At 38.1% G+C, this 26,194-nt stretch overlaps 2 protein-coding genes across 5 annotated transcripts in view; one reads left to right on the top strand and one right to left on the bottom strand.

Annotated features, from left to right (window-relative positions):
- The window catches only part of APBB1IP (amyloid beta precursor protein binding family B member 1 interacting protein), a 63,340-nt gene extending 56,582 nt beyond the window's left edge, over positions 1-6,758 (top strand). Inside the window, exons 13-14 of the mRNA XM_059841311.1 lie at positions 3,205-3,302; positions 5,303-6,758. Coding sequence (XP_059697294.1) covers positions 3,205-3,302; positions 5,303-5,836 — 632 coding nt within the window. The 3' untranslated portion in view covers positions 5,837-6,758. The remainder of the gene's footprint in view (positions 1-3,204; positions 3,303-5,302) is intronic.
- A 484-nt stretch (positions 6,759-7,242) lies between these two features.
- Positions 7,243-26,194, bottom strand: part of LOC132324811 (protein adenylyltransferase SelO-like) — a 24,124-nt gene continuing 5,172 nt past the window's right edge. For 2 of the 4 annotated variants that reach the window (XM_059841326.1, XM_059841335.1), the window contains 13 exons: positions 24,023-24,090; positions 23,273-23,360; positions 22,376-22,445; positions 21,666-21,738; positions 21,018-21,101; positions 18,820-18,949; positions 18,247-18,291; positions 18,077-18,158; positions 17,892-17,984; positions 14,419-14,498; positions 13,533-13,576; positions 9,661-9,740; positions 7,243-9,321 (listed from right to left, as the gene is read on the bottom strand). In XM_059841326.1, the coding sequence (XP_059697309.1) occupies positions 9,199-9,321; positions 9,661-9,740; positions 13,533-13,576; positions 14,419-14,498; positions 17,892-17,984; positions 18,077-18,158; positions 18,247-18,291; positions 18,820-18,949; positions 21,018-21,101; positions 21,666-21,738; positions 22,376-22,445; positions 23,273-23,360; positions 24,023-24,090 (1,060 nt within the window). In that variant the 3' untranslated portion in view covers positions 7,243-9,198. Of the gene's footprint in view, positions 9,322-9,660; positions 9,741-13,177; positions 13,279-13,532; positions 13,577-14,418; positions 14,499-17,891; positions 17,985-18,076; positions 18,159-18,246; positions 18,292-18,819; positions 18,950-21,017; positions 21,102-21,665; positions 21,739-22,375; positions 22,446-23,272; positions 23,361-24,022; positions 24,091-26,194 lie in introns of all 4 variants that reach the window. The other 2 variants (XR_009485743.1, XR_009485744.1) reach the window with 2 other exon arrangements.

Below are 26,194 nucleotides of genomic sequence, written 5' to 3'. Positions count from 1 at the left end.
CAAGTACTTACTGTCATAAGGCAAGTGAAGGCAAAATTACTGTTGGAAGTTAATACTCTGACTTCTCATGTAGACAACTCAAATATCTTTCTAGGGCTTCAGTTCAGTTCATCTTTTTTGAGTACATGGGAGATAGAAAATGGTCTTCCTACTATTCCTTGGAGTCAAATCATGTTAGTAAATACACATCTGGTGTGGGGAGACCCAGTAACAGACTGTTTTGAGATCAGGGAGGTTTCTGGTGGGGGAAGGTGTTTTTAAGGGCTTGTTTAACTACTCATTATCCTGCTCTGATTTTGTTAGCAATAAATTTACTTTGTATCTCTAAGTTGTGCCTGTTTTGCCCTCGATGGTATTTGGTAAGTGATCTCTCCCACTTCTTATCTGAACTCACAAATGGTTTGTTAAATTTCTCTCCTCTGTCCAACTGCAGAGAGGAGCTGACTGAGCAGCTTTTGTGGGTGCCTTGCATTTGGCCAGTGTCAGCCCTTGACAGGAGGAAGTTTACTTGAGTGAGGGTGGGTTTGACAGTCATGGAACATTTGTGTTCAGGTGCTGACAGCAGTAGAGAGGTGGCTGGCCAGGGGGGCTCCATGCTGGTGCTGCCATCTGTCCTGGATATGGGCAGGACTGAGGCCCTATAAAGTCTGTATATACATCTCTGTGACTTCAGCTCCTGACTAGAATCCAGGAGTACTGCATGCGTTCAATAGAATATCTGCTAATTTTAACTAATGGATTGCATTAAATGGTTAAGTAGCCTGGAAAGGTTTTAGTCATGTATACAGTCTCTATGGAATTATCTCTGAAGGATCATTAGTGTTGTAATTGAGGCAAATCACTGGGTATCTTACACTTGTCGTGGCTGCCCTATATAAAGCCTGGGGCCTGACTATGCTACTAGAAGAACTGCCTCACTGTGAGCAGCTGTTGGTTTGTGCTCTGGAAAAGGAACAAAGGATGTTCACTTCTGTTTTCACATGGCTCCATAGCCATTTATATGTGCTGACTTCGGTGCAGGCTAAAATCTGCTATAGAAGACTACAGTCCTGTGTGAACTGGGCAGGGGTTGTACTCTGTTAACTTCAGTGGCAGCTAAGGAAGGCAGGTGAAACTTTGGTTCTCACTTACCATGTAGCCATTATTCCCTGGACACAGTGCTGTAACCAACATTGGTATGTTCACATGCACCCCAACCTGTGCAGTCTGTGGCTCTGAGGCGTCCCAGGTGCACCTCAGTCAAAATCTGTTGTTTCCCTCTCTGCCTTTGTGCCTGTGTGCCTTTGAACACTGAAAAAATCAGTGTATGTAGTGGTCCTGTATGCTATTGCAACACAATATCTTGATGTTTGAAAGATGGAAGATGTCGCTTTACACAGATATTCTTTATCACTACAAGGATAAATATTTTGCATTTGGGTATCTATATTTTGCATTATTTGGACTACCTTTTTTTTCCTTAAAACAAATACTAATTCACTATAAAATTTTGAAGAAATTAACTTGTAAAGAATACTATAGCATTTAAATTAAAAATAAATCTTGAGAATAGAATGCATGGGCTCACAAACTATATTGTTTGGGAGTCCATTAGCTGGCTCACAGGTGATAATGTATCAAGTGCTGCTTTCCAGTCTTGCATAGTTTATGAAATCCATTAACAGAAGAGGAAACAGATTACTGTGTTCCAGCCTTCTGTTATGTAATTTTTGCCAAGTAGAACACCATACCTGTACTAGATAGAGTGGATCTCTCTCTGCTCTCCTTCACTTAGTTAAATCTCAGTATTACTGAGGGCAGCAACATTTTTGAGCGGTGTGAAAACCAAACTCCTGCTCTGCTATGACCAGCAGACAAAGGGAGGTGAGACAGTAACTTGCTCCACTTTAGGGAGCACAATACCTTTGGGCCACAGAACTCAGGGATTTACATCTGCTTCCACTGAGGAAGGAGCGCCACAAGATTGGTTTTATCTCTTTGTTGACTTCCATGTGAGTCCTTCAACAAACACAAGATTATAATTTGAATGATCCAAATGTTACTTTGGATTAAATATGCTGAACAACATGCAGGCACAGGCATAAAACCTAAGGATGTTAGACCACCTTCTGTCATCCCTTGAAGCTTAAATAGCCTTAGTAAATTAGGCACACTGCAGAGTTTTTCTTACTTCTCTGCCAGTCATGGGATTGGCAGGTATGGCAGTAAAAATACTTTATTCTACTTCTTATCATATTCCTGGAACCTCTTTGCTGATTAGTAAAGTATGTGTTAAGATTAAAGCCGTTGTTGTGCTTAGTCTACCCTGTAGACAGCTAAAGGCTCACTAACATCTGAGAAGTATAGGAGGGGAACTTTACTGGATCTCAGAACTGTAAATTATAATAGAGCTAAGGCAGTCACTAAGGTTTACCAATGTAGGTCTCTAGGCACCAAACACTGTCTACTACTTTGACACATACAGCTTTCAAAAATGCTGCACTAAACTGGAGAGTATTTAATCCTCATCAGACTACACAGGGGCAGGGGATTTTTTATAATTAAACTTGTAAATTCGTTCTTTGGTCTCACATTCACTTACTCCATTTGACAGTACTGGGTTATTTATGCATATCCCTTGCATAGGCAGAAATGGTGGGCAGATGTTTTGCAGAGCTTTAACTCAGCCAGCTTCCAGACCTGCACTAATCTGAGAACACAGTGAAGTTCACAGATCTTTGTGATTCCAAATGGGGCAGATATTTCAGAGCTGGGAACATGTTTTATCTCATTTACTAAAGAAAGTGAATCAGCCCTTGTGTAAGATTTCAGACCTTCTACTCCAATGGCTGATTGATTTGAAACTGTAGTCCTTTTAGTCTTTAGCCTAAAGTAAACCAAGGAAAAAAAAATGCATAAAAACTGGGACTATAGTAATACTACAGCACACTGCACACTTCAAAATGCTGTTATGAAACATGGGGATTTTAATGTAAGGTGCTTATGGATTTTAATGTAAGGTACTTTATTTTACTTAGGTAATAAACTGAATAAGAAAAGTCACAAAATGAGCTTGAGATTTTACTGAGTTATGTATAAAAACTCTGTAACAAGTGTTTCCTTGTTGAAGTTGTAAAGAAATTGTTATAGTTGGGTATTCCCTGATCTGGTCAGTATCACAAAAACATAACACTCTCTTCACGCTGGCTCCTCTCCTTCTCACAGGTGCTGTTCAGTCAAATGGACAGATTCCCCAAAGTGATCATTGTTCCAATGCAGAATTTCCAGACACTCAGAAGAAAGTGGATACATCTGAGGCACAAGTGAGCAGTTACTACAGTTAAATGTCATCTGTGAACGAATTTTCCAAGTTTGTTTTCCTTCACCTACTGTCTTCCTCCTCAAAGAGCTAATGAGAAGGATTTGGCTCCTGGGAAAGGTGGCTGCCCCACACACTGCAAACAGTGTGTGTGCTCTGCAGAACCAGGAGCCTGTGACAGGAGGTGAAGGCACAGCCACCCACTGCTTCTGTTATTCAGAACAAGCAGCCATGAGTTCTTGTAGCAGGAACAGGAATGTGCCTGCTGGGATAGTCTCAAAGTGTGCTGCCAGAACCTTGGTGCCATGTTCTGTCTTTGCCAAAAAAAAAAAAAAAAAAAAAAAAAAAAAAAAAAAAAAAAAAAGGTCTTGCCTTGGAAACACAAGATACACAGTAGTGTTTTCAATAGGGAACACTGCACAGCTGAACATGAGTGTGTAAGAAAGGAGAAACTGTGAAGAACTAAGGGAAAACCTTACATGTTTTCCTTAGGCTCTAAATGCATTTCTTGTTAAGCTCCAAATTTCATGTATCTGCACCAAATCTGGCTATAAAATCATCAGTGTGTACAGTAAGTACCTCAAGAGCATCATACAGAAAAAAAGCATGCATTTGTTTGCAGTTCATCATTTGATCTCTTCATCATGTATGAAGCGCACAGGACAAATGAAATTAAATTCCTAGGATTTTCCTGTCACCAGCATCACATGTTCTACACTTCTTGTTTCTGTCTTTGAGTTCCTCCTGTTTCCCTGTTCTGAACCTTACTTCCTCTGGGCCAGATCACATTCTGAGAACTCAGCCACTCGTTCCCTCCTCCTGTGTCTCATTTACTTCCATGTTTGTAGGCAAGGAGTGAGGAAGAGGATTATAATTAGCTGATGCTAGAATTAATGCTGCTGCAGGGCTGCAGAGCACTTTTCTCTAGAAGCAGCAAACAGGAGGAACTAGAGATCTGTGTGCAGTCACTGGGCTTCAGTCTCATTGCAGTTATGGACATGGTGGGATAGCTCTCGTGACTGCAGTGTTGTCATGAAGGCCCACAGGCTGTTTAGGAGAGACAGACCAGGAAGGTGCAGTGCTGAAGTTGCCCTTGATGTGAAGCAGCATTTGGAGTGTGCCGAGCTCTGCCCTGGTGAGGATAAAAGGGCGGGCTAGTCAGGGTGACACCATTGTGGGTGCTCGCTCCAGGCCGCCCGATCAGAAGGAGGGAGTGGGTGAGGCCTCCTGCAGGCAGCTGGAAGCAGCCCCACAGCCACAGGCCTGGTCCTTGGGGGGCTTCAACTGCCCTGACATCTTCTGGAGAAGCAAAAGAGCAAAGCACAAGCAGTGCAGGAGGTTCCTGGAAAGCACTGATGACAACTGTCCTGTCCCAGGTAGTGAAGGATCCCACAAGGAATGCTGGGCTGCCCGACCTTAGACTAACAAACAGGGAAGGCCTTGGTGGACATGCGGCGCTTGGGGCAGCCTTGGCTGCGGTGACCACGAGACTGTAGAGTTCAGTATTGAAGGAAGAGGCAGCAGGACAGAGAGCAAGATTTCAGACAGGGACTCCAGGAGAGCTAGGTTCAGCATCTTTAGGGATCTTCTTGGAAGAATTTCATGGGAGAAGACCCTGAAGGGCAGAGCGGTCCAAGAGAGGTGGTCAATATTCAAAGATCATTTCTTCCAGGTTTAAGGACAATGAATCCAAAACATACTTCCTTAATGTTAGTGTTACTAACTGCAACTACCTGAAATTTTAAAAGCACTCATCTTCTGTGGACAGCATTCAAAGAAGCACTATGAATACTGTCAAGAGGGAGGGTTCCACTGTCAAAACCTCTATGGGCAGCTTCAGAAAGAAAACAAAATACTCTTCATGTTTCAGGCAAAATGTACTCTACCTAATTTCCCTGTCTACTACACTCATTTATTTTCACATCTTTTTATGTTCTTAGGCAGTGGCATTAGTTTACATGTTTACTGACTGTGTCTGTCCTTTTCTTTTTCTGCTTATTAAAGGCTGAAACAAATAATGCTAGTGCACCTGGCCTGGCACAACCATTGCTGAGGCCACAGAAAATCCAGAGTAAGAGAACCTCACTGCTGCCTCCTCCTCCACCTGAAAGGCGTTCATCTGCTCTTTCTGCTTCACCAGTTCTATCCTCCAAAGTGAAACGAGACAGTGGCATTTCCCTAACAGATCCAGAGAGCTTTCCAACACCACCTACATTGACGATTGATTTTCCTCCTCCACCACCACCATCTGATTTCTGTGAACCACCTCCTGATTTTGTGCCTCCACCACCACCAGTGTCCAGCAGCAGTAATGGAGACGTGCCATTACCCCCTCCACCTCCACCTGTCTCCAGTAAGCCACCACCACTTCCAGTGAAGAAACCTGTACCACTTCCCCCCAAAAGGCTGGAAAACACAGGACAAGGTGGAGAGCCACAGTCAGCAGGACCACCCCTGATTGCAGGGGGAGGCACGCAAGCAGATTTCATGTCTGACCTAATGAAAGCTCTTGAGAAGAAAAGGGGTAACAGCTCCTGAACTCTGGGAGTGGGTAGACTTTAAGACATGGCTGGTTTTGTGAGGCATCACAGAAGGACATGATGAATCAGGCTTCGCCAGGAGAAATTCTTGGTCTCAAGAAGGTGGAACACCCTTTGTCCCCGAGCTGCTCCTTTCCCCCTGCACCTCACCATCCCCTGCTGTTAACTTCCATTCCAGCACCAGGCCAAGGTAAGAACTAGCTGGAGAGTCTTGCTTCCCTCCACAAGAACAGCCAGAGATTGTGGAGCAGCACTCTGGAGCCAGCCATTTCAGAAAGTGAAATGCATCTATTCTGGCTGCCTTTTTAGTAAATTGGACTTAAAGGAAAAATACAATATCCTCATGCAAATTCTGAGAAGTGGGAAGGAAGATCCCTTTTCACAGAAATGCCCTTAAAAGTTCTTTATCAGAAAACTTCCAACTGTGGGGAGTTTTCTTCCAATACAAAGATGCTTTTCAATTTTTTTGAAACAGTCTGTCTTAAAATTAAAACCTCAGCTAGATTATTGTGAGATGCAAGTTAGGGCCAGGACCCTTTCTAGACAGTGTCACCACAACTGTTATACACTCCTGTTTCTATATGCAACTCAGTCGTACCTGTCAGCATTCACAGCTGCTGCTTTGAAATCTCATGTATTTGGTTACCTTAGACAAAGAAAAAATATTATTTTGAAATCTTGTATATGCTTCCATGGTAAGTAGGATTTTTTTTTCTCTTGGTTAACATTTGTCTTCAAACTGTACCTAGAAATGATCTGTCTCATGAAAGACTTTGTAATTATCTTGTACCTTAATGTAGGAATGTCTCCTCCCACATTTTTTTCATTTGTTCTCCCCACTTAATTCTCCACTGCTCATTTAGGAAGCATTCATTGTTCGCTCTTAAATAAAAATAGCTACTATTTTATATCTGTACAAAGTGTCACAGTTAATTAACAGCCATTTTACTGGCAATTGGAACTTCAAATATTTTAAAAAATTTTTGCCTATACCTTCTAAAATTTGTTTTTATTTATTCTTGTCTTTGCCTCTTCTCATGCACACTTGACCTTCTAAGATACCATCAGCAGTATATCTCTGTATTTTGAATTATAAAAAAGAATAAAAAGCAAAGTGTGTGGTCTAAATAAATAAATGCACGAAAGCAGCTGACAGAGCAGGGGGTGAGCCTGCTGTGTTTGTCAGAATGGATTCCTAGATCCAGAAGTGGTGGTGGAAGCAAGAGAATGACAAGTTGATGGCCGTGCCACGGTCTGTGTTTTGGGTCATCTCAAGTCTTATTTGTGGCTTAAGGTTGATTTGTCAGTACTTACATACCTGCATTACAAGCTTAGCAGAAATAAGAAAGCTGTAACCATATCTTCCTAAAGAACCTTTCCCTTTGAAATCACTACTTTCAAAAATTTTTCTTTTGTTTTATTTTATTTAAAGCTGAAAACAGTGTTTGGAACCACATGAATTTCTTCCTGAAATGATTTTGCTATAAACACCATGTTAAGCTGACACAGAGAGAGTCCATCCAGCTCTTACTGGTTTTTGAGCTTCCTTGCTTTCAGCTGAACTGAGCAAAAAGCTCTCACCAAGAGAACTATGCCAACCACTAACAAAAGTGTCACCTGGAAGTCTTGGATTGACATGCTGGGACATTCAGAAGTATCTAAGCACCCTCAAACTGCCAAACTGAGAAATGCCCTCGAGACCAGTGCAAGGCTCATACAAGCCTCTGTTCAAAGTGGAGGGGAAAAACACCAATGGCCTAAAAGTAAGAGGGTTAAAACCAGGAGTTTAAAAAATTTTTTTAAAATGAGAAAAGGATTACTGTTTCCAAATCCCTTTCCATATATAACTGAAGGAAGTATTATGCAGTATCATTGAAGAGCTAGGTGTCATTTTCTGACTAGGAGTGCACATATTTGACATACTTAAGTGATAACAGCTGTCTGCGAGTCAACTGTTTTTAAATCAAATTACTTTTAAGAAATACACACCCAGCATCAAAATAAAGCAGAACATGTCCTCGGAAAAATGTTGCACAGTAAGGTCACAAAGCACTGAGACTTTTACAATGGCTTTTCTACCATTCACACATTCAGTTTCCCACCCTATTTCCTCCCTTCTCTTTTGTCACAACACAAAAAAATCAATTTTAATACATTTTACATCTGCAGTCAATTATACTTCATGCACTTAATCTTACACAAAAGAAATTGAACTTTCTTCAAAACAAAAAAAATCAAAGCCTACAGAAAACTCCAAAAATCAAGTAAAATGCTGTGATGATTAGACCTCTATCAACTATTTTGTGTAGGTACATGGTTACATGGAATTTTTTAAATGTAAGATTTAAACTCCATTCAAAGAACAAAGCTGCCTTTTATTGATACACAATTTTCTGGCTTGATCTGGTACTAAAATATGCTGCAAAATACAAAAAGTTGTTCCAAAGCTGTAATTCAAAGTGTTTGTAAAAAGAAATTTATCCTTCTACCTCTACCTGCCCTATTGCCTTCCAAATGGTCTGCACATCACTAGACCTTACAGTATTTTAGCCTGAAAATATCTGAAATTGCAGCATGTCCTTTTTAACCTTCCTCCGTACCTGAAATGGAAGCAGTCTCAGCTGAGATGCTCCCAACACAGTCCTTTTCTAGTGCCAAACAGTGAATTTTTTCTGAGACTTCATATCTATGCACGAATAATCTTTCTACTACTAACTTTCAAAGAGCAGTGGTCCTCTGGATAAGCACCTGACACCAACAAAGACACCAAACCTTACTCCGGACTAAGACAGACATCTTTGCAAACTATTTAACAGAATTTCCTTTAAATCTTTTGTCAGTTTAATGGGACAAAACATAATCAGAATGAGAAAAGATGTCAAGGTCTAAGATGATCCTCTGTGCCAGGTCTGCAAGATTTAAGAACATTTATGTCTACAGAACATGGCTATATTTGGCTGTGTGTAACAGCAAGAGGAAAACTCATCAAAATACAGCATTATTAATACTAGCTTAGATGGATTTTAAATTGATCAGTCACTAAAAGCTATTAAGACCCACCTGATCACCATGAATTTTGAGAGGTCAAGTGTAAGAGTTTGGCAGAACTTAAATATTGGGACTGAAAGTAAAGCACAGCTGAATGTGAGAGGCAGAGTCGTCGATGCCAGTATAATCTGCTGATGCAACCATCCATAGTGATGCACTTCTTTAATCTTGAGACTTCCTAAGTTGGTCAAGAACAGTAGCAGATTCCAGTCCACAAAGTCTAAGGGAGAGAAGTTCCTGTGGCTTGATCCATTAGCCCTGTTTGAAGGCTTGAGCTTTAACCTTGATTCTTCTTGGTTGTTTGAATGTCCCTCAGGATGAACAGCTGACTTTGAGATGCTTGGCCCAGGCTGGGGGGCGCAGGGAGTACCCTGCTCTCTCTGCAGCCTCCTGTCTCTGAAAGGGGTGCTGTAAAACCTGCTCCAGGAGCTGAACCTGGAAGCAATTACAAATGGATAAGTTTTTATACCAGATGTTTTCTGGTGAACAAGGAAAGTTTTTTCCACTTTTTGTCTTACGCACCCTTCTGGCTCCAGAAACTATCACATGAATTGCTTACTATTATTTGTACCACTATTAATACAGTCACTACTATTTATGTTATAATTAATACTATTAATAATTTTGTTAATACTTTAAAGAGCAATTGGTGTTACATGGTACAACTTTGGTCAAAATGTAGTGCAATTCAAAGTGTAAATGTAAAAATTGTTTCATTAGCTGTTATGCCAGTTATTATTAAATCTGTTAAGAAAAAAAGAAAGATAATTTTACCTCTGAGAAATCATTCAAATTAGCTTTTTGCACTGCTGATTCTGCCATCCAATTCCGAAGTATGTATCTAGGATTAACAGCTGAAACCAAGAGTAAATAATATTAAATTTACTTAGACATTTTAAAAAAAGGAAAACAGTCTTTGAAACATGTCACTGAAATCTTCAAGAAGAGTTAAATTTGCAGATAAAGAAAAAATGCATAAAAAGGAAAAAGAATTTATCAATCTACTTAATTCTGTGAGTTACTAAAAGGATTTTTTAAACCGCACTATAAATCACTGTGCCAAAGTGCCAAACAGAAATTAAAGTAGCACAGAACATGACATGGATAGAGGAAGGATTTCCTGTCAGGAACACCAGCAAGCTTTTCAAGTGCAATGAGTTTACTGTGGCCTAGGTTCCTGCTGTATTGATGGAAAACATTTCAGTGTTGTCAATACTTTCCTGGAGATCACAGAAATGAATATTATATTATTTAATTTTAAAATTAATTACTAATATATCCTCTAAATTATATGTATATAGGCCATAAAAGCCTTTAATGTTACATTTCAGGTGTATTTTTTAGAAACTACTTTTTCAACTTTCCTTTTAATCTCCTGGCCAGGGGTAGGCAGAGGTTCCTCACTTTTTTCCACAGCTGTCTGTGTATGTATCCTTTTGGAAACCCTCATGACATCTGCACTGCTTCCCTGTCTTGTTTCAGGCTGCTTTTATCTAATGAGCAGCAGAGAGAATGTAGCAACACTGGAAAAATGAAACTGCTGAATTAGTAAACTAAGATATATCCTACACTAGAGCCATTAACAAGTTATATAAGGAGTTTTGTCAAAATGTATGCCAGGGACAATTCGTATCAGCACACATGGCTCTAATTATCAATTTTTTGGCAAATTATGTCAATGAAATTCTTATTTTTGTTCTGCAATTAAAGGCTAGAATTCTACTTCAGTAAGTTTTCCCTTTATCCAATAACCAAAACAATGTTACAGAATAATTGTTAACACTTCAAGCTTGCTTTGAAGTCTTAATTTGCCATTGGTCTGCATATATTTTCCCCAATTCAATAAGCATTTTTTGCATTAAGGCATTAGTGATACCAAAGGTGTTTCACTCATGCACTTGAAACCAAAAGTCTGTGATTTATGGACATACACAAACTTCATCTCCTTCTCTTTCCACTGATGTCCCAGTAGGTTTTATATGAATAAATGTTAGGTTTATATATTTCTTTTTAAAAATATATCTTGGACATGTATAAAATATTCTTATAAATACCCTTACAGCATCTTTGAAAGAGGGTATTGGAAAAAGCAGAGGAATCATCAAAATTACCATCTCAAACTTCCCTCTACTCAAGTCCTTTAATCAATTACTTATTAAATTATTTTATTTACAAATAATATATTAGAAGGCGTCACAGACATTTTTCTTTTTCACATCCCCACTGTCCAGTATGTACTTACACATATTAAAAAATCAATAAATACAACTGCCTACTGGGCATAACAACACTCTGCTCTAACTGCTAAAGAACAGTGTTTTACCACTTGGCAAAATAATTTGCTCTGGCCAAGTATTTGATTTAATACAGTAAATGGGTTATCAATAGTAAAGTGTGATAACTATTTAAAAAAATATTTTAAAGGGTGAAAAAGTTAACATATGACTCATTCAAAAAATGGTAATTCACATTAGAGCTGTGAGTCATTTTAGCAGGTGAATATTTGTCCCAGAAATAAATTCTTAACAATTGCAAATTGACAAGTTTCACAGTGGTTTTAAAAATATCAGTATTTAACACAAATGACAAGATAATTATGAAAGAGTAATACAAGCCAGGTAAGAAAAGGACAAAGCAAAAGAACTTTTGTGCCCTTATAAGCATGATCTGGTCTACTTTTTTTACATGCTGCTTTTGTAAAGAAATACAATTTTAGACTTGGTTTGTCAAAACTTTTTGATTAACTCCAGAAGAACTAAGTTTAGGCAGTGCAAGATAAAACACTAAGAACAGAAACAAAAAGGGAGAAAAAAATAAAAATAATTACTAAGTGATGACTTCAAATGATTCAAGTTAATGTACTTTGAGAAGTGAGACTTTTTATGACACTTACTAACAATTAGGGAAGGGTGATGAATAATGAGGTGTTAATGCCAATATATTCAAGGTCAATCAAAGACAGCAGTATACAATTTAGTGGAACATCCCAACCCAGTTGAGAATCTGAGGAGCCAGGACATATTTGTCTTCAACATGAAATGCTGGGTAAAAATGCAGAGTTGACTAAATTGAGCCAGATTTCTGCTGCAAGTTGTGCTGACAAGGACAACTGTTACAAGCAAATGCTCAAACAAAAAAAACGAAACAAAAGAGACCACAGGAGGGGAATCTAAGTAATCTATTTAACTCCATGGACGTAAAAATGTAAAAAAGAACAAAAAAAAATCTCAAAAACCTCTGTAAGAAGTTTCAGTCACACTGTACTATCGAGCAGCTAGTAAAAGTCCACCAAGGGTTGTTGATTTTAAATAAAGCAATAACAAACTAACATCAGTAGCCTATTATAAATTTTTGCAGCTCTGCAGTATGAATAGAGAGTGATGGAAGATATGGAAGAAAACGAACTGAACCATCAATCTTTGCAGATCAGGTTTTGACTGCTACCAAAACTAAGACCATTAGCACAAGTGTGATTTTGGAGGCAAAAACTCTTTTCCATGTTTCATCTGTCTCTTGTACTATGAGATCCTCTGAGGTGCATGTAGAAAAACATAAAGATGGTTTGCACAAGATCATTGACAAATTAGGATCCTTTCTGATTTGGAATAAAACCTCAGAATACCATAATTTTCTCTAAAAGCAGATTTTAAAGATACAGAAAAATAAGAAATGTGTTTAGACAGTTTTCAGCATTCAATTTTAGCTGAGGAAAACAGGAGCTTGAAAATTCAAAATGATAATTGAGTGAAGGGCCTCAGAAACTCACAGAGGAAGCTTCTTAACCCTATCGAAAACCAACAAAATAAATATCTCTTCTTGATAGCTCTTTTCATAATAACTTTCTTAAATGCATGTAGAATTTGAAGAAGTGTTCTTTAAAAAGAATAGAGCCTTTGTTAGAAAATGGGGATGTAAACCTGACACCATAAATTGTGGCCTCTGTAGTTTTACTACCTCATTAGTGAAAGTCAGTGCCAGCTCCTGCCATTTTCCTAGCAAATCGATTGGAGCTTTAGAAGAAAGAGGCCAATCAATATCTAACAAAAGAGTGCAGCCATTTCCATCCTGCTTTGCAGGAAGCACCCTGCAAAGCAGTGTAACAGTGAAGCCTCATCAGAGTTTGATCAGATCTTGTAGTTCCTTTATTCCCTTTTGGTCATTGATTTTTAGTTGCTCATTTTCTCTTATAAGCAAATTTCACAAATTTACCGCAGCTTACTGCAGATCAAAAATATCTCCCGCTGAACAATTCTTGGAGTTTCATATCCACTTTTTCTTCTGTGATACCTACCTGCAGTACCTTTGCCATTTTGTCTTTAGAATAACATGGAGAATCAAAGAACCTTCCTTTGCCTCCTAAGACCACATAGTCCTTTCACAAGGAGTTTTCCTCTGGGTGACAGAAAGAAAAAGTGTGTCCCTATCAGAAATCTGAATGCTGTGTAGCATGTAGAAAGGGCAGAGACAGACAGAATGCACGTATAGTGTTACAAGAACTATGGAGCAGCATAATGAGAGTTTCTCCTCTTGAGAAAAATACTGTATTTTAGTTCTACCCAAGAAGAAAAACATCTCACACTAAAGAAACATGTAAATAGATAATTGCCATCTGCAAGCAGATGATTCCTTTGGACTGTTTTACTCACTTGCCATTCTTGTTCTTCTTTTGGCATCTGAATCACCATTGTTACTACACATCAAAACCAAAAAGAAGAAAAACAGAAAGCACTTTAGCTAGTGAGGATTAAGCTGATTTATTTTTAGAAATATCTTATTTGACTTCCATTAAAATCATTAAGTGCTCTGCTTTTGTGTTTGGCAGAAGCTGGTGTGAATCTCTATGAATAATTAGGCTTGGAAAAAACTGCACACTTTCTTGTAGGTTTTGTGCCTTGTATTGACTTTTTCCCAAAAAGAACTTTATTTACTGAATAAAATTTCCAAGTACCTGATATGTATTTATTTTCACTACTATTAGCCATGCATACCATACATAACTAAGAAAAAATGTTAGATTCTTTATTGATCTAACACAAAAGAATCCTGTGCATTCCTATCTATGCAACACCACGGTTTCCAAACACAATCTGTGTATTTGCAACTGTTCAACTTCCATCCCCTGCCACCATAAAGCAATGTTATTACATAGTAAATAGATAGAAATAAACAGTAATTAAACACTATTCATTCCTATGTACTTGCAAAGCCTGTTTGTGATTCTTGGACTGAATCTGTAGGTTTGGTATTTTAAGAAAAACTGTTAATCAAAGAAAACTGATCAGGTGCTCAATGAAGGACAAAGAATAGAAATTACTCCTACCATGTCATTTTTATGTACCTGAGTGTCAAAACAAAACTACAACAGTAATTATTGTTGAATCCAGCAGAATGTAGAGCCAAGAAAACAAAAAAAGGCATATGAAACCATGTTTGGGCCAGTTCATTAGGCCCATTAAAGACTATGCAAAATCACTGCAGATTAAAGTTGCCTGCTTCTGGCAAATACACATTTTAAACTACAATCAGACTTACCTGTTTAATCTCAGGAGGTACACAGTAACCCATTCTGAAAATAATTTGTGTTTACCCAGATCCTGGAGAGCCCAGAATTCCTAAAGAGAAAGAAACATTTATTGACAGATAATCAGAATTATTTTTCTGTTAAGCAAAAACCAAAGTAAGCAACAAATACTGTGTTTTAGTCCCAGCTGGCAACTAAGCCTCACGTAACCACTTGCTCATACTCCCCCTCAACTGAGGTTTAAAGTAAGGTTAAAAGTAAGAAAACTCATGGGTTGAGATAAGATCAGTTTAATAATTGAAATAATTTAATAATAAGAATCATAATAGCAATGAAAAGGAAAATATCAAAAGAAGAGAGAAATAAAACCCGACACAAACAAGTGATGCAAATGAAAACTCAATGGCTCACCAACCTATGCCCAGCCACTCCCCAAGCAGGATAGTTCCCCGAGCTCTCCCCTAGTTTATTTGCTGAGCCTGGCACCAATGCTGTGGGATATCCCTTTGGCCAGTTTGGGTGAGCTGTCCTGGCTCTGTCCCCTCCCAGCTTCTTGTCCACCTCCAGCCTCCTTGCTGGCAGGGCACCATGAGAAGCTGAAAAGTCCTTGACTTAGTGTAAGCCCTGCTCAGCAACAACTAAACCTTCAGTGTGTTATCAGTATTATTCACAATTTGAACCCAAAACATGACACTCTACCAGCTACTAGGAAGAAAATTAACTCTTATCCCAGCTAAAAGCAGGACAATGAGCAATTAAAAGGCAAACGTATCATGACCCTTCAAAGAATTTTCTCCCTAAACATTCTTTCTACTAGTATCCTTTCCCCTGTATTCAAATTGTTTATTTTTGCTAGCATGATACAGCCCCATGAATCCATCTCTGTTATGACAAATTTTACCTAAACACCTCTAGCACTTCACCCCTGTTTTTCCTTGGCTTATTGTCTGACCAATTTGATTTTTTAAGCTACATAAATACAGGTTTCACTCTCTTCTGAGACTCGTACATGGGCCAGATATATTCATAGAGTTGTTTTTCATCAAAAATTGTGCAATAAGCAAAATACATGATTAAAGAAAATGTGGATGGAAAGGGAAACTAAAGTCTACAGGGATAGGAGAAAACTGAGAAGAATAGAGACAGCAGGAGAGGAGAGAACTTGGAAAAGGCTGACAGCAAGGAATCAGAGCTTGGGGTTACTGCCCCCAGTGATGGACAGCAAACACAAACCAGGCCTCCCTGGCTGCTTACACTGAGCTAACAGCTGCTTCATATTCCTCAGCTGAAAGCAGCCAAAGCTCACAGACAAAAAAAATGAACTTCAGAGAAAGAGCAGATTAGGAAGAAATGGACATAGATAAAAGGAGCTAAACAGCACATATTTGAGAACTAAAAAGAGGTAAGGGAAATTAAAAGCAAGAAGAAAAAGTTTTGATCCCATCTGGGTTTTTTGGTTTTGGTTTCTTTTTGAGGAATAAGAGTAAAAAATATATGAAAACTATATTTGATCATAAAAATGAGCACAGAAATGACAGAGCTGGGAATCAGGCAGGTGGATAACAGGTGTGTATGAGAATCAAGCATTGTTCAAAGATGTGCAGAGTTATGCTGCTTAAGGAGGAATTTCAGAATGTTTTCAGTTAATATTAAATATAAGGACTCCTGCAGTGTTCCCAAAGGATTCTGGCATTTTTAGGTCAATTTTGGTATGCAGCTGAAAAAATCTTAAGTGATGTACAAATCAATATGAAAACTTACTCATAAAGTGTGTAAATAAACAGAGGTGAAATTACTTTAAAATTCAAATTCTTTAAAACAATGAAAAATTTTACCAGCATAAAATTGTACTTGTTTTTCCACATCAGTTTTGGAACTCAGAATTTGTGGGCTAAATAATTTCATTGTGTGGGAAAAAAAAAAGATCATGTTTGTACCAAGTGAAGGCTGGAAATGACCCTCAGTGTAGCAGCAGGATCACAACTACACCACAATTGCTGGTTCCTCAGCCATCAGCTTCAAAGATGGGAAGATGGAGTTGCCATAAATGGAACGATCCCTTGGGTTCTATGACAAAAATACCTTCTCTTACAAACACACCCATCCTCTTATCACCCTCCTGTGCAAACAAATAATTCCAAAGCCACAGCTCCTGGGGTTTTTTGTTGCTTACCTCTAGAGTATCTAAACTTTTAAATTCTTAATGGCTTCAAGTTCATAGAAAAGGTCAGGATAGACCTCTTACTTAACATAAGAAAACAAGGAAAACCAGAAAATTTGCTCAAAAACACTTAATTATACTTGGAAAAAGAACCATCAACTCCTCATTTTCTTCAGTCTTTTACATTGTCATCCTCCTGCCTAAAAGCAACCTCTTAAGTCCACCTGCTCTCCTTTTAAATTGGTTTCAAAAACAAGCAGACATAAATCAGATGTTTGGGGAAGGCAATGAAGTTTCCCAGGCAAAATGAACAATATTCATCACATGGAAAAGGCACTGTGTTAAAGAATAAAAGAATAAAAAATCATTTTGGCTCTCACAAAAAGGCTATTTTCTTTCCAGTTTAGGTTCTTTTTCAGAACCAGATTACAAGCTTTCTTTTCAGAATTTCCCTTTTGCTTTTTTATTCAATTATGACTTGCCTAGCATCTCAGTCCAGTTCAAAAATGTCAGCTATATTTCCACTTTCAAAGATTGCACTACATCCAGGTAAAAAATTTAAATACTCTCATGTATTTCATATATGGTTATACTTGGTCCTGAAGAATAAGCTTAGGCTAAGTTAGAGCAACACAGGATGAGATAGCAGGCTGAGCAGAACACAATAGCAAAATGTATTCTTATGCCTTAAGTTACATTTAAAACCAATCTCTTGCTCAAGGAAGGGCAGAGGCCACGCTGGGCAAAGAGTTGTAGCAGGAATTTATGTTGAGATGGGATCTCACTTATCATTAAATACCAAGATAAGCAAATATGCCTGAGGCTTAGGCCACCTGGTTAACCCATGTCAGGAACAGTCTGGTTGACTTGAGGCTGAAATTTTCCTCATGAGCCCTGTGCAACTTCACTTGTTGGACAAAAGGTATTCTTAAACAAAACAACAAAAAACCAGGGAGATGAAGGGGAAGAAAATTCTTTGTAGCAGACCCACATTAAATGTGACAAAAAACATAGTTTTGTATGAGTATTTATGACTACTCATTGGATCTGTACCAAAGGCTGAAATTCTGACCTCAGCATTTTTCATGAATGCCCCTTTCATTAGCCCTTTTCATTAACATATCCATCATCACCAGATACAGGCTTAACAAGGGGTAGCCTGATACAGGTGTATTCATCCCTCTGTCCCTTAATAATGACACAGTAACATATTTCCCAGACAAATCATGGCTTGAGATAGCCTCTAGTATATCAGAGTTATGTCCAACTCGATCTACTCTTTTTATATTAAGTATTCCTAGGGCTGGGTGCTTGTATTTATACCTCAGGAATATGGAGCTCCTTTAACTGGTCCGCAGTAATTTCACTCAGCTCTCGGAATGTCATTGTAAAATCAGCCTTTGTATCTTCCATAATCTAGGGAATAAAGATACTTCTCTGAGTGTTTTTCAAGTGTGGGGTACCAGTTCAGATGTTTGCCAACAAAATTAGCAAAGTAAACAACTCACTTTTAAGAGGAAAGCAATCAAATAGTTATCATTCTCATTCTCCCCAAGAAGACCCAATTTTGTTTTGAATAGTTCTGTGAAACTGAAAATAGGAACAAAGAATGGAAGTTGTGAGCATTATATATTTTATAGCATTGTGAGTAGAAGGTTTCAGTTCTGAAAGTGCATACCGACTGTGATAGTGCTCACCATACCCCTCCAAAATCTGGGAAGCTCTGCAAAACAGAAGAAATGTCAAGTTCTAAGGAACTGAAATGCAGCTGCAGGTATAATCCTGCTGTACTCTAAACAACAAAAACTTCTGCCTGCTTTCTCAGAAACACTGATATTCTGAATCATCTGGGGTCTGTTCTTCATATAAGAATCTTTACAAGAGGCTATTAAAATACTACTTCATTACTTCAGGAGGATGCATGGTGTTCCTAAGTAAATGTCTTACAAAACAAGCCAGGCAAACTTAGAACAGAAAGGTGTGGGCAAAGGTCCCACCTTAGTGAAAGGAGAAAGGATCACACATCTAATAGCTCCCTATAGTCCTATTTTACTACTATTTCTGACCCAACAAAAACTTTTCTCCCCGCCCTCCAATCTTGTTCTGGCCAACAACTAATCCAGAATCAATTGCCAGTTAAAAAAAAAATATTTTAAAAGCAAATCCCTTTCTTTCCTAAGCATATGGTGATTACGGTGTCTCTCATCTCACTAGTTCCTTTAAGCATTATGATATTTTAAGGATTACTTACAGCTGCTTTTGCTTGGGATCCAATAAAGGTTTTAGAGCTTGTAACAGCTTGCTCAGATTAAACAGCCCAACACTTGCCTGATTTCCTATTTTATACCTCCTTTCATCATCAGATGTGTTTGGAACAAAATCTGTTTCAAACAAAATATTACTTTTCCATAACAGAGTAATTACAAAAATGAAACAGTGTTAAAATATGGAAAAACATTCATTTTTATACATACACAGCAAACTTATAGAAGACTTAGAAGTACTTAAATATTTAAAATTAGATCACAAGAATACTTATTTAAAGTGAATTAACTCAAGATCTATTATTTGCAAATTAAAGGAATACATCCTTCACACACAAGTTCCCATGTGTCACAAGTGACATTCTCCTACCTGAAGATACAAGGTAAATTCAGATGGTTACAGAGAAAATAACCTACTTTTGCATTAAAAACAGTATTTTACACTTAAACCCAGTATTTTTACTACATCTAATGCTAGTGTTTAGCACATAGATTAAGCAAACAAATGTCCAACTAGATTCAGGATTTAAGTATTTATGGAAAAGTCACACATACAGTAAACATGTATTTAATAGGCCACCTTAGCCAGACTTGTTTCAATTGGACAAGCAAGCTTTGCATTCACATAAAAAATAGGCCTAATATGTTCCAGTATGCAAATCCATTATCTGGGAGATAACAAATACCTGTCATGCAAGTTACAAGTATCTGGATTTTATATCCAGAAGTAAAATCTATCCTATCTACAGCAGCAGTCCCTGAGGGGATCAGTGGGAGCCCCTGACTTAGATCAAACCCAGATAAGCCGATCAATGCACATAGCATCACCTGAGTCCTCAGAGGACACTGACAGCAAATGGAGCTTTAAGGAGGAGACTCCCAGCTCGTCTGTCAGATCTGGTGAGTGGTTCCAATCTGAATTTTGACTCCAACACCTCTCATCTGGCTCTAGGGTGCACTGTCTGGCTGGGACAGAGTCAGTTCTCTTCACAGCAGCCTGTCTGGCGCCGTGTGTTGGACTTGGGACCAAACCAGTGCTGATAGCACAGCAATGTTCTACACATTGCTCAGCAGGGCTGGCCCAGCATCAAGGGCTCAATTCTCATTCTGCAGCCCCAGAAAATGAGGCTGGGGTGGGCAAGAGGCTAGGAGGGGATGCAGCTGGGACAGCTGAGCTCAGCTGATCAAAGGGATATTCCACACTTACAACATCATGATCAGCAATAAAAACTAGGGGTAGTTTTTCCAAGGCAGTTGTTGCTTGGGAACTGACTTGGCATCAGTCTGGTGGTGACATATGGTGAGTGATTGTCTTTGCATCACTTGCTGGTCACTCCTGCCATTTTTTCCCCTTGACTTATACAAATGTCATTATCTTGACTCATAAGCTTTTCCTTAGCCTTGCTTTTCCAATTGTCTCCCTCAGCCCACAGCAGGGAGAAGTGAACAAGTGGCTTGTGGATCCTTAATTGCCAGCGGGGGTCAACCCACCCTATAAAGAAAGATCTAAAAGCAAAAAAGCCCCATTTTGTTCAATACAATAGAAACAATATGACATTTATTCTCATGACTTCTCCTTAATTTGATGCTGCAGGCATGAAAACACATTGCAAGATAACCACTGCAGGTTCTGAAGTTTATTTAGTTGCAAACTATAAACAATATTCTAAGAATACACATTTATGTACATACTGAACCTGTATTATCAATCCCAGACTGACTGAGTTAAGACCCTCAAAGAAAGGTTACCATGACTGTGTAGCTTTGATTTCTTTTCTTCCAACATATAATTAGCTGCTGTGATTATAAAACTAGAGCTTTCATGCATGCAAAGTCACTGTACTCAACTTCTGCTTTTGGCTGCTTCCAGCAATACACAATTTTTAGTTTTCTAGGCTTCTGTTGTAGTATCCATTGGATTGATGGTTTTCAAGTGGAAACACTCTCATGGAAATGAGTTTAATAGTAATACTTCATTAACAAGACTTTTAGTCCTTGAATGCAACTTATATAGTGTATCATAAAACTGGTCACTAATGCAATTTTTTTTTCCTAATGCTCTTCTAACAGTACACATGCTTAGGGTTTTTCTAATAATGAAAGGAGTTTTCATGCAATGGAAACTATATAATTTAATATAAAAAGATTATTTTAAGTAAAAAAAAAATTTAAATGCTACACTTACTTGGGTCATAGGAGTCCATAAATCCAAATGGACCATAATCTATTGTTATGGACAATAAACTGAAGTTATCTGTATTGCACACTCCTACAGTTAAACAGAAAGGAGAAACAAAAGTTAAAATTCCACCTGAACCCCAGTCTGCAGGCAATTTGCTGTGAAACAGGTGCACTGAATTTAGAGAGCTCTCAGGAATCAGACTTTGGAGAATGTACCCATCCCTGTGCCCCCAGCCCATGCCCCACAGCACACCCAGGCTGCTGCTCCTGCTGCTGTTTTGGGGTAAATCCCACAAATCTGCAGCAGAGGCAGACAGCTCCATGTCCTGAGCACTGTAGCAGGCCTGGGCTGTGTGTGGAGGGATCAAATTCAGAGCAGTTAAATTTACACATGGCATCAGTACCCTGTCTTTGTACCCTGCACTGCTGCAACAGCTCTGAGAATTCTTGCTCCCCCATTCTCATCCTGTCAGAGCTGTGCTCTGAGAGATCAGACAGCACAACTCTGACACGAAAGCCCCTTGCATGACAGATAAAGCTGTAGGTGAAGACATCAGCAGAACGAAATACCAAGGTGAGCAATAAAAGCCATTTTAAAGTACCTTACTGTAAAGTGTCCCTCCCCTAAAGCCAATGCCATCTGGCACCTCACCATGTGCAAACCCCACAGACATCCACAAGGAAATGAGATTTGCAGTCTCTGACACGACCGTAGAGAAAAATTCCTGAAATCAAATACATCTTTTACTTCAAGCTCTCTGTATCAAAAATATTGAAATACATAAGCATTTTATTCACTTTAGAAATATGTAATACATTCTATTTTCCAAATTTAAGTATCTGTCAGGACTTGTCATTCCCATTCTAAATTATGTGAATGCATAATAACCTTATTCAGCAAAGACTATAGTTAAATAAGTATACACAGATGCCCTTAAAGAAATTAAAATTGAAAACAAAACAAAACAAAACAAAAGACACTATATATGCTTGGCAGTGTACTAGAATGTACCATATATACTACATTTACATTAGCAAAAGCACATTTCATCACAACTTGACCACTGATCACTGACAACCTGAGCAGTAAGAGAACAAAATACAACAGAAAATGGAAGCTTCACAATAAACGTTTCCAAAATGGACACTGGTAAAAAATGTTCACATTTGACTTTGAGAAAACAAAAAAACACCAAGAAGCAGATTTTTACTGCAGAGAATTACCAAACTTTTGCTAATAAAACTTGGAAGCTCACTTCAAATTTTAAAATCTTGTAAAACTTGAAATTGTGAAGATCTTCCTGTAATTTTTGTTCATTTTTATTTTGTGGAAAATAATAACGACTCTGAAAAAAGACTTACCAGGTATCTGTTTGAATCATTCATAGCTATTGATGGAAAATGTTCCTGGATGATAAAGTCTAGCAATCTTCTGTAACAGCAGAAACAGAATTCTTTGAACAAAACTGGTACTTTGGAACTGATCATTAAAAATTCTTGTTTTCAAACAGCAAAATGCTGATCTACAGCTTGCCACAAAAAGTTATTAAAAAACTCAGTCTATTTAGACTTAGTCTATTTATTAGATTAAGCTCTTCCAAAATGCTTAGCTGTAGTCATAAATATGACTGGAGACTGCCACACAGAGTTAAAATTACCCCCACACTAAATCTCCAGAGCACACCAGGACATGGTTCTGCATGCAGCAATATCCATTTTTTAGGGAAAAAAAAACCAGTTCGCATTTCCAAAAAAACAGTATGAGATTACAAGGAATAACTATTCTACATCAGAATTCTCACAAAGAAAATGTTCTGACTGAATTCTTATGGAGTAGGGTTACTTCCACAATAGCTGGCTGTTCCCAAACCTACAAGACAGGCTTAGGGAAATGGGATACATGCATTGAAATTTGCAAAACCTGTCACAGAAAACTGAGAAATGTAGGAACTTACACTTTCAACTTACAAATCTTTCCAAAACAAACAACTCCTCCCTAGTGCTTAGTTACCAGAAGTACTTAGGTATAAAACTTTCCTCATTTTGTAAGATCCAGGCTTTTAGAAACATCTCAAGGGTTTTACCCTTGTGAGGTAAGATCTTTGGTATGCCTGTATAAAAATAGCAGGTTGGCTTTCTAAATTATGTAATCTCACTTGCTAAATAATTTATGTCTAAATTCCAACTGTATACATGAATTCTAATGTAATTTGATGGTTGAGAAAACTATTTCAGTTACTGTGAAGATTCAATTCAAACCTTAGTAAGTCCAGTTCCCCAGAGTGAGCTAAGATTTCCAAGGATCCTATCCGAAACCACGACTTGGCAAGTCGTAGCACTATTGCACCTTAAATATAAAGACAAGTGTGTTTAAATGTAAACTGAGCATCAGCAAAATAAAACAGTTCCATAGCAAAAGCCACCATGTGTTGTTTCTATAGACACAGAGTTTGTATATACACAGTTAAAATGGTATTTTTGTAAGTATGCCTAACACAGATGAATATGTATAACATTATTTTACTACACATGCATTTTAATGATAAAGCTTGATTTGCTACACCAGCAACTACAGGCAAAATTCTGTTCTTGTATTAATACTAGTATCACTCTAGAAATGCCAGCCTCAAAGACAGAACAGAAACAGATTTTTCCCCATGCTGTGGCATCTCTTTCTTTTTCAGAGCAGGTGTAGATGATGTAGCAATGATATGGCCACAACAGCATTCCACCCATCCTGGTATTGCTATCAAAGCAATGGAAAACTTCCCTAGACTTCAATATCTGGGAAATTAAAATCAAAATTATATTCTTTTAATATGTATGTCACAATCATAGAAGACCAGTTCAGAGGGCTTTCTTCAACCAAGATATGTTTCAGATTAATTTTCTCAGGAGGGGTTTTATATCTTAATAAATGAAATTAAGCCAATTTGTTACTTTTTATTACACATTTTTTCATGGAGAATTAAGTTACAATGCTGTAACATTTTAAAATATGTTCATTACCTCTTTCTTTCTTAATATTTCCATTGTAGAACTGGTCTCTCCACACATCATCATCACTTACAACTAAGCTGTAGCGAACAAGAAATGAATGTTAAAAATTATCTCAGCAAAAGTAATTCATATTGAAGATCAAAGTGATATTTTATAAAAATTCATTTTCTTCATAAGAAGAAAGATTGTTTTGGTGGCATAGCTTTGTATTTACAAATGACACAGGCAAAGAAAATGCTGAGGCTTAACAAGGTTCATGGCCAAGATGCATTTATTTCATATTAAATAAGTGTTGTCCAATTTCATTACTCTCACTGTTCTTGGGGAGATGTCTCCTCTCAAGAAGAGCAGTGCATTCACTTGGCACTTCAGTGACAGATTAGTGTGATTGTAACATTAACTAAGTACCAATTTCCCTGGGGACAACATGGGAATTTTGAGGAGAGAGAAATTAGAAACCAAATTGTTGCATCAGATGGAGGTTGCCCTTTACACGAGCCAAAATTACGTCAGAAACTTCAGGGACAGGTCTGTGATCCTTAGCAATCACTGCTACTGGTACTTGGATTTTTAAAACCAATCTCTTCCTTTCATTTGCCTTAAAATTCTGCACATCCTATAAATTTTCATGTTTATCCAAATATTGAGGTTTGTGAGAGTTCAGTACAACTTGCTTTAAGACATTTCACAACTTGCATTAATTTGCTTAAATAAAATATGTAATTTCCTTGTATTTTCTGTTCTGTCAGGAAAAATCAATCCTCACCAACTCACAATCCTCACAAACAAGGGCATCATGTTCCTCTAAGGTTAACAAGTAGGAAGTTATGCCAAAAGAACTGGGATTACACTGACAATCCAGCCTGATGCCATTTTCTGAAAGAGATTTTATCCCCTCAATAGGCACAGAAGACTCCTTGCTCAGGACTCTAGCAGGAGGATAATTTAGCTCACTTTGTATAATTCTTTGTATAATCCTTCTTTATCTTTGCTTGTTAACTGGAAAATATTCTTCTACTCAGGAGAGACATGAACCTATTGGAGTGGGTCTGGAAATGACCAGAGAGTTAGAGCACCTCTCCTGTGAGCACAGACTGAGAGCTGGGGCTGTTCATGGGGAGTGAGGGGAGACCTTACAGCCCCTTTCTGTCCCCAGAGGAGGCTACAGGAGCTGGACAGGCACCCTTTACCAGGGCCTCCAGCAATAGGACAAGGAGGAATGGCTGTAATCTGAAAGAGGGCAGGTTTAGATCAGATTCTAGGATGAAGTTTTTTATTCAGAGGGTGGTGAGACACTGAACAGGTTGCCCCAGAAAGGCAGCAGATGCCCCATCCATGGAAATATTCAGGGTCAGGTTGGAGGGGACTTTGAACAACCTGATCTAGAGATGTCCCTGCTCATTGAGGGGGAATTGGATTAGACCAGTAGTAGTCTCTTCCAACCCAAATTATGATTCCATGATCCAAAATATAGTTGGGTAGCCCACTATTTGATATTTAATGCAGTTATTTATATCTGCTATTAGGTAGTTGAAGACAGCAGAGAAGACAGAACCAAACTTTTCTTCAAGGTACACAGCAAAGAACAAGAGACAAACCTATTATTCCATTCATAAATATGACTGAAGACAGCCACAGTGTTAATTCCCAAGAGTTTAATTTTCAAAGTACACCAGATTCTGGCTTTACATACTTAAGCACTGAAATTTTAGAAATAATTCAGTTGAACCAAAAAATGTGTGAAATCCATATAAACATAAAGATGTACAAAAAGGTCATGAAAAGAAATAGCATGATGTCTTAGCTAGTACATTTTCTTGCAACAGTAACTGTGGGTTGGAAACTAAATTATTGTCATTGTATTCAGTATTTTTGAAGATACCTAGTAGCTATTCAAACTGAATGTTCTGTTAACTGCAAAGAACAGGCAGTGAATTATTTCAGGAGGGGAACAATATACAGAAATCAATCTGCTCCTTTTATTGGAGCTGTACTGATACAAGTAGAATTAGGTTTTGTTTTGTTTTTTGGGGTTTTTTTAACACTCATTTGAAAACAATTGGAATGGCTGTAGGATTAAGTACAAAAAGCTCTGATGTAAATGAGATGGAAGAAGAAAATCTTAATCCTTCAAGAGAAAACAAAAAAATTAGAAACAGAGAAGGAACCTCAGACGCCTAC

Source organism: Haemorhous mexicanus, chromosome 1 (assembly GCF_027477595.1).
Source record: "Haemorhous mexicanus isolate bHaeMex1 chromosome 1, bHaeMex1.pri, whole genome shotgun sequence".
Taxonomy (NCBI): domain Eukaryota; kingdom Metazoa; phylum Chordata; class Aves; order Passeriformes; family Fringillidae; genus Haemorhous; species Haemorhous mexicanus.
Note: the sequence above shows the minus strand (reverse complement) of the source record. Positions and strands in the feature narration are given on the sequence as shown.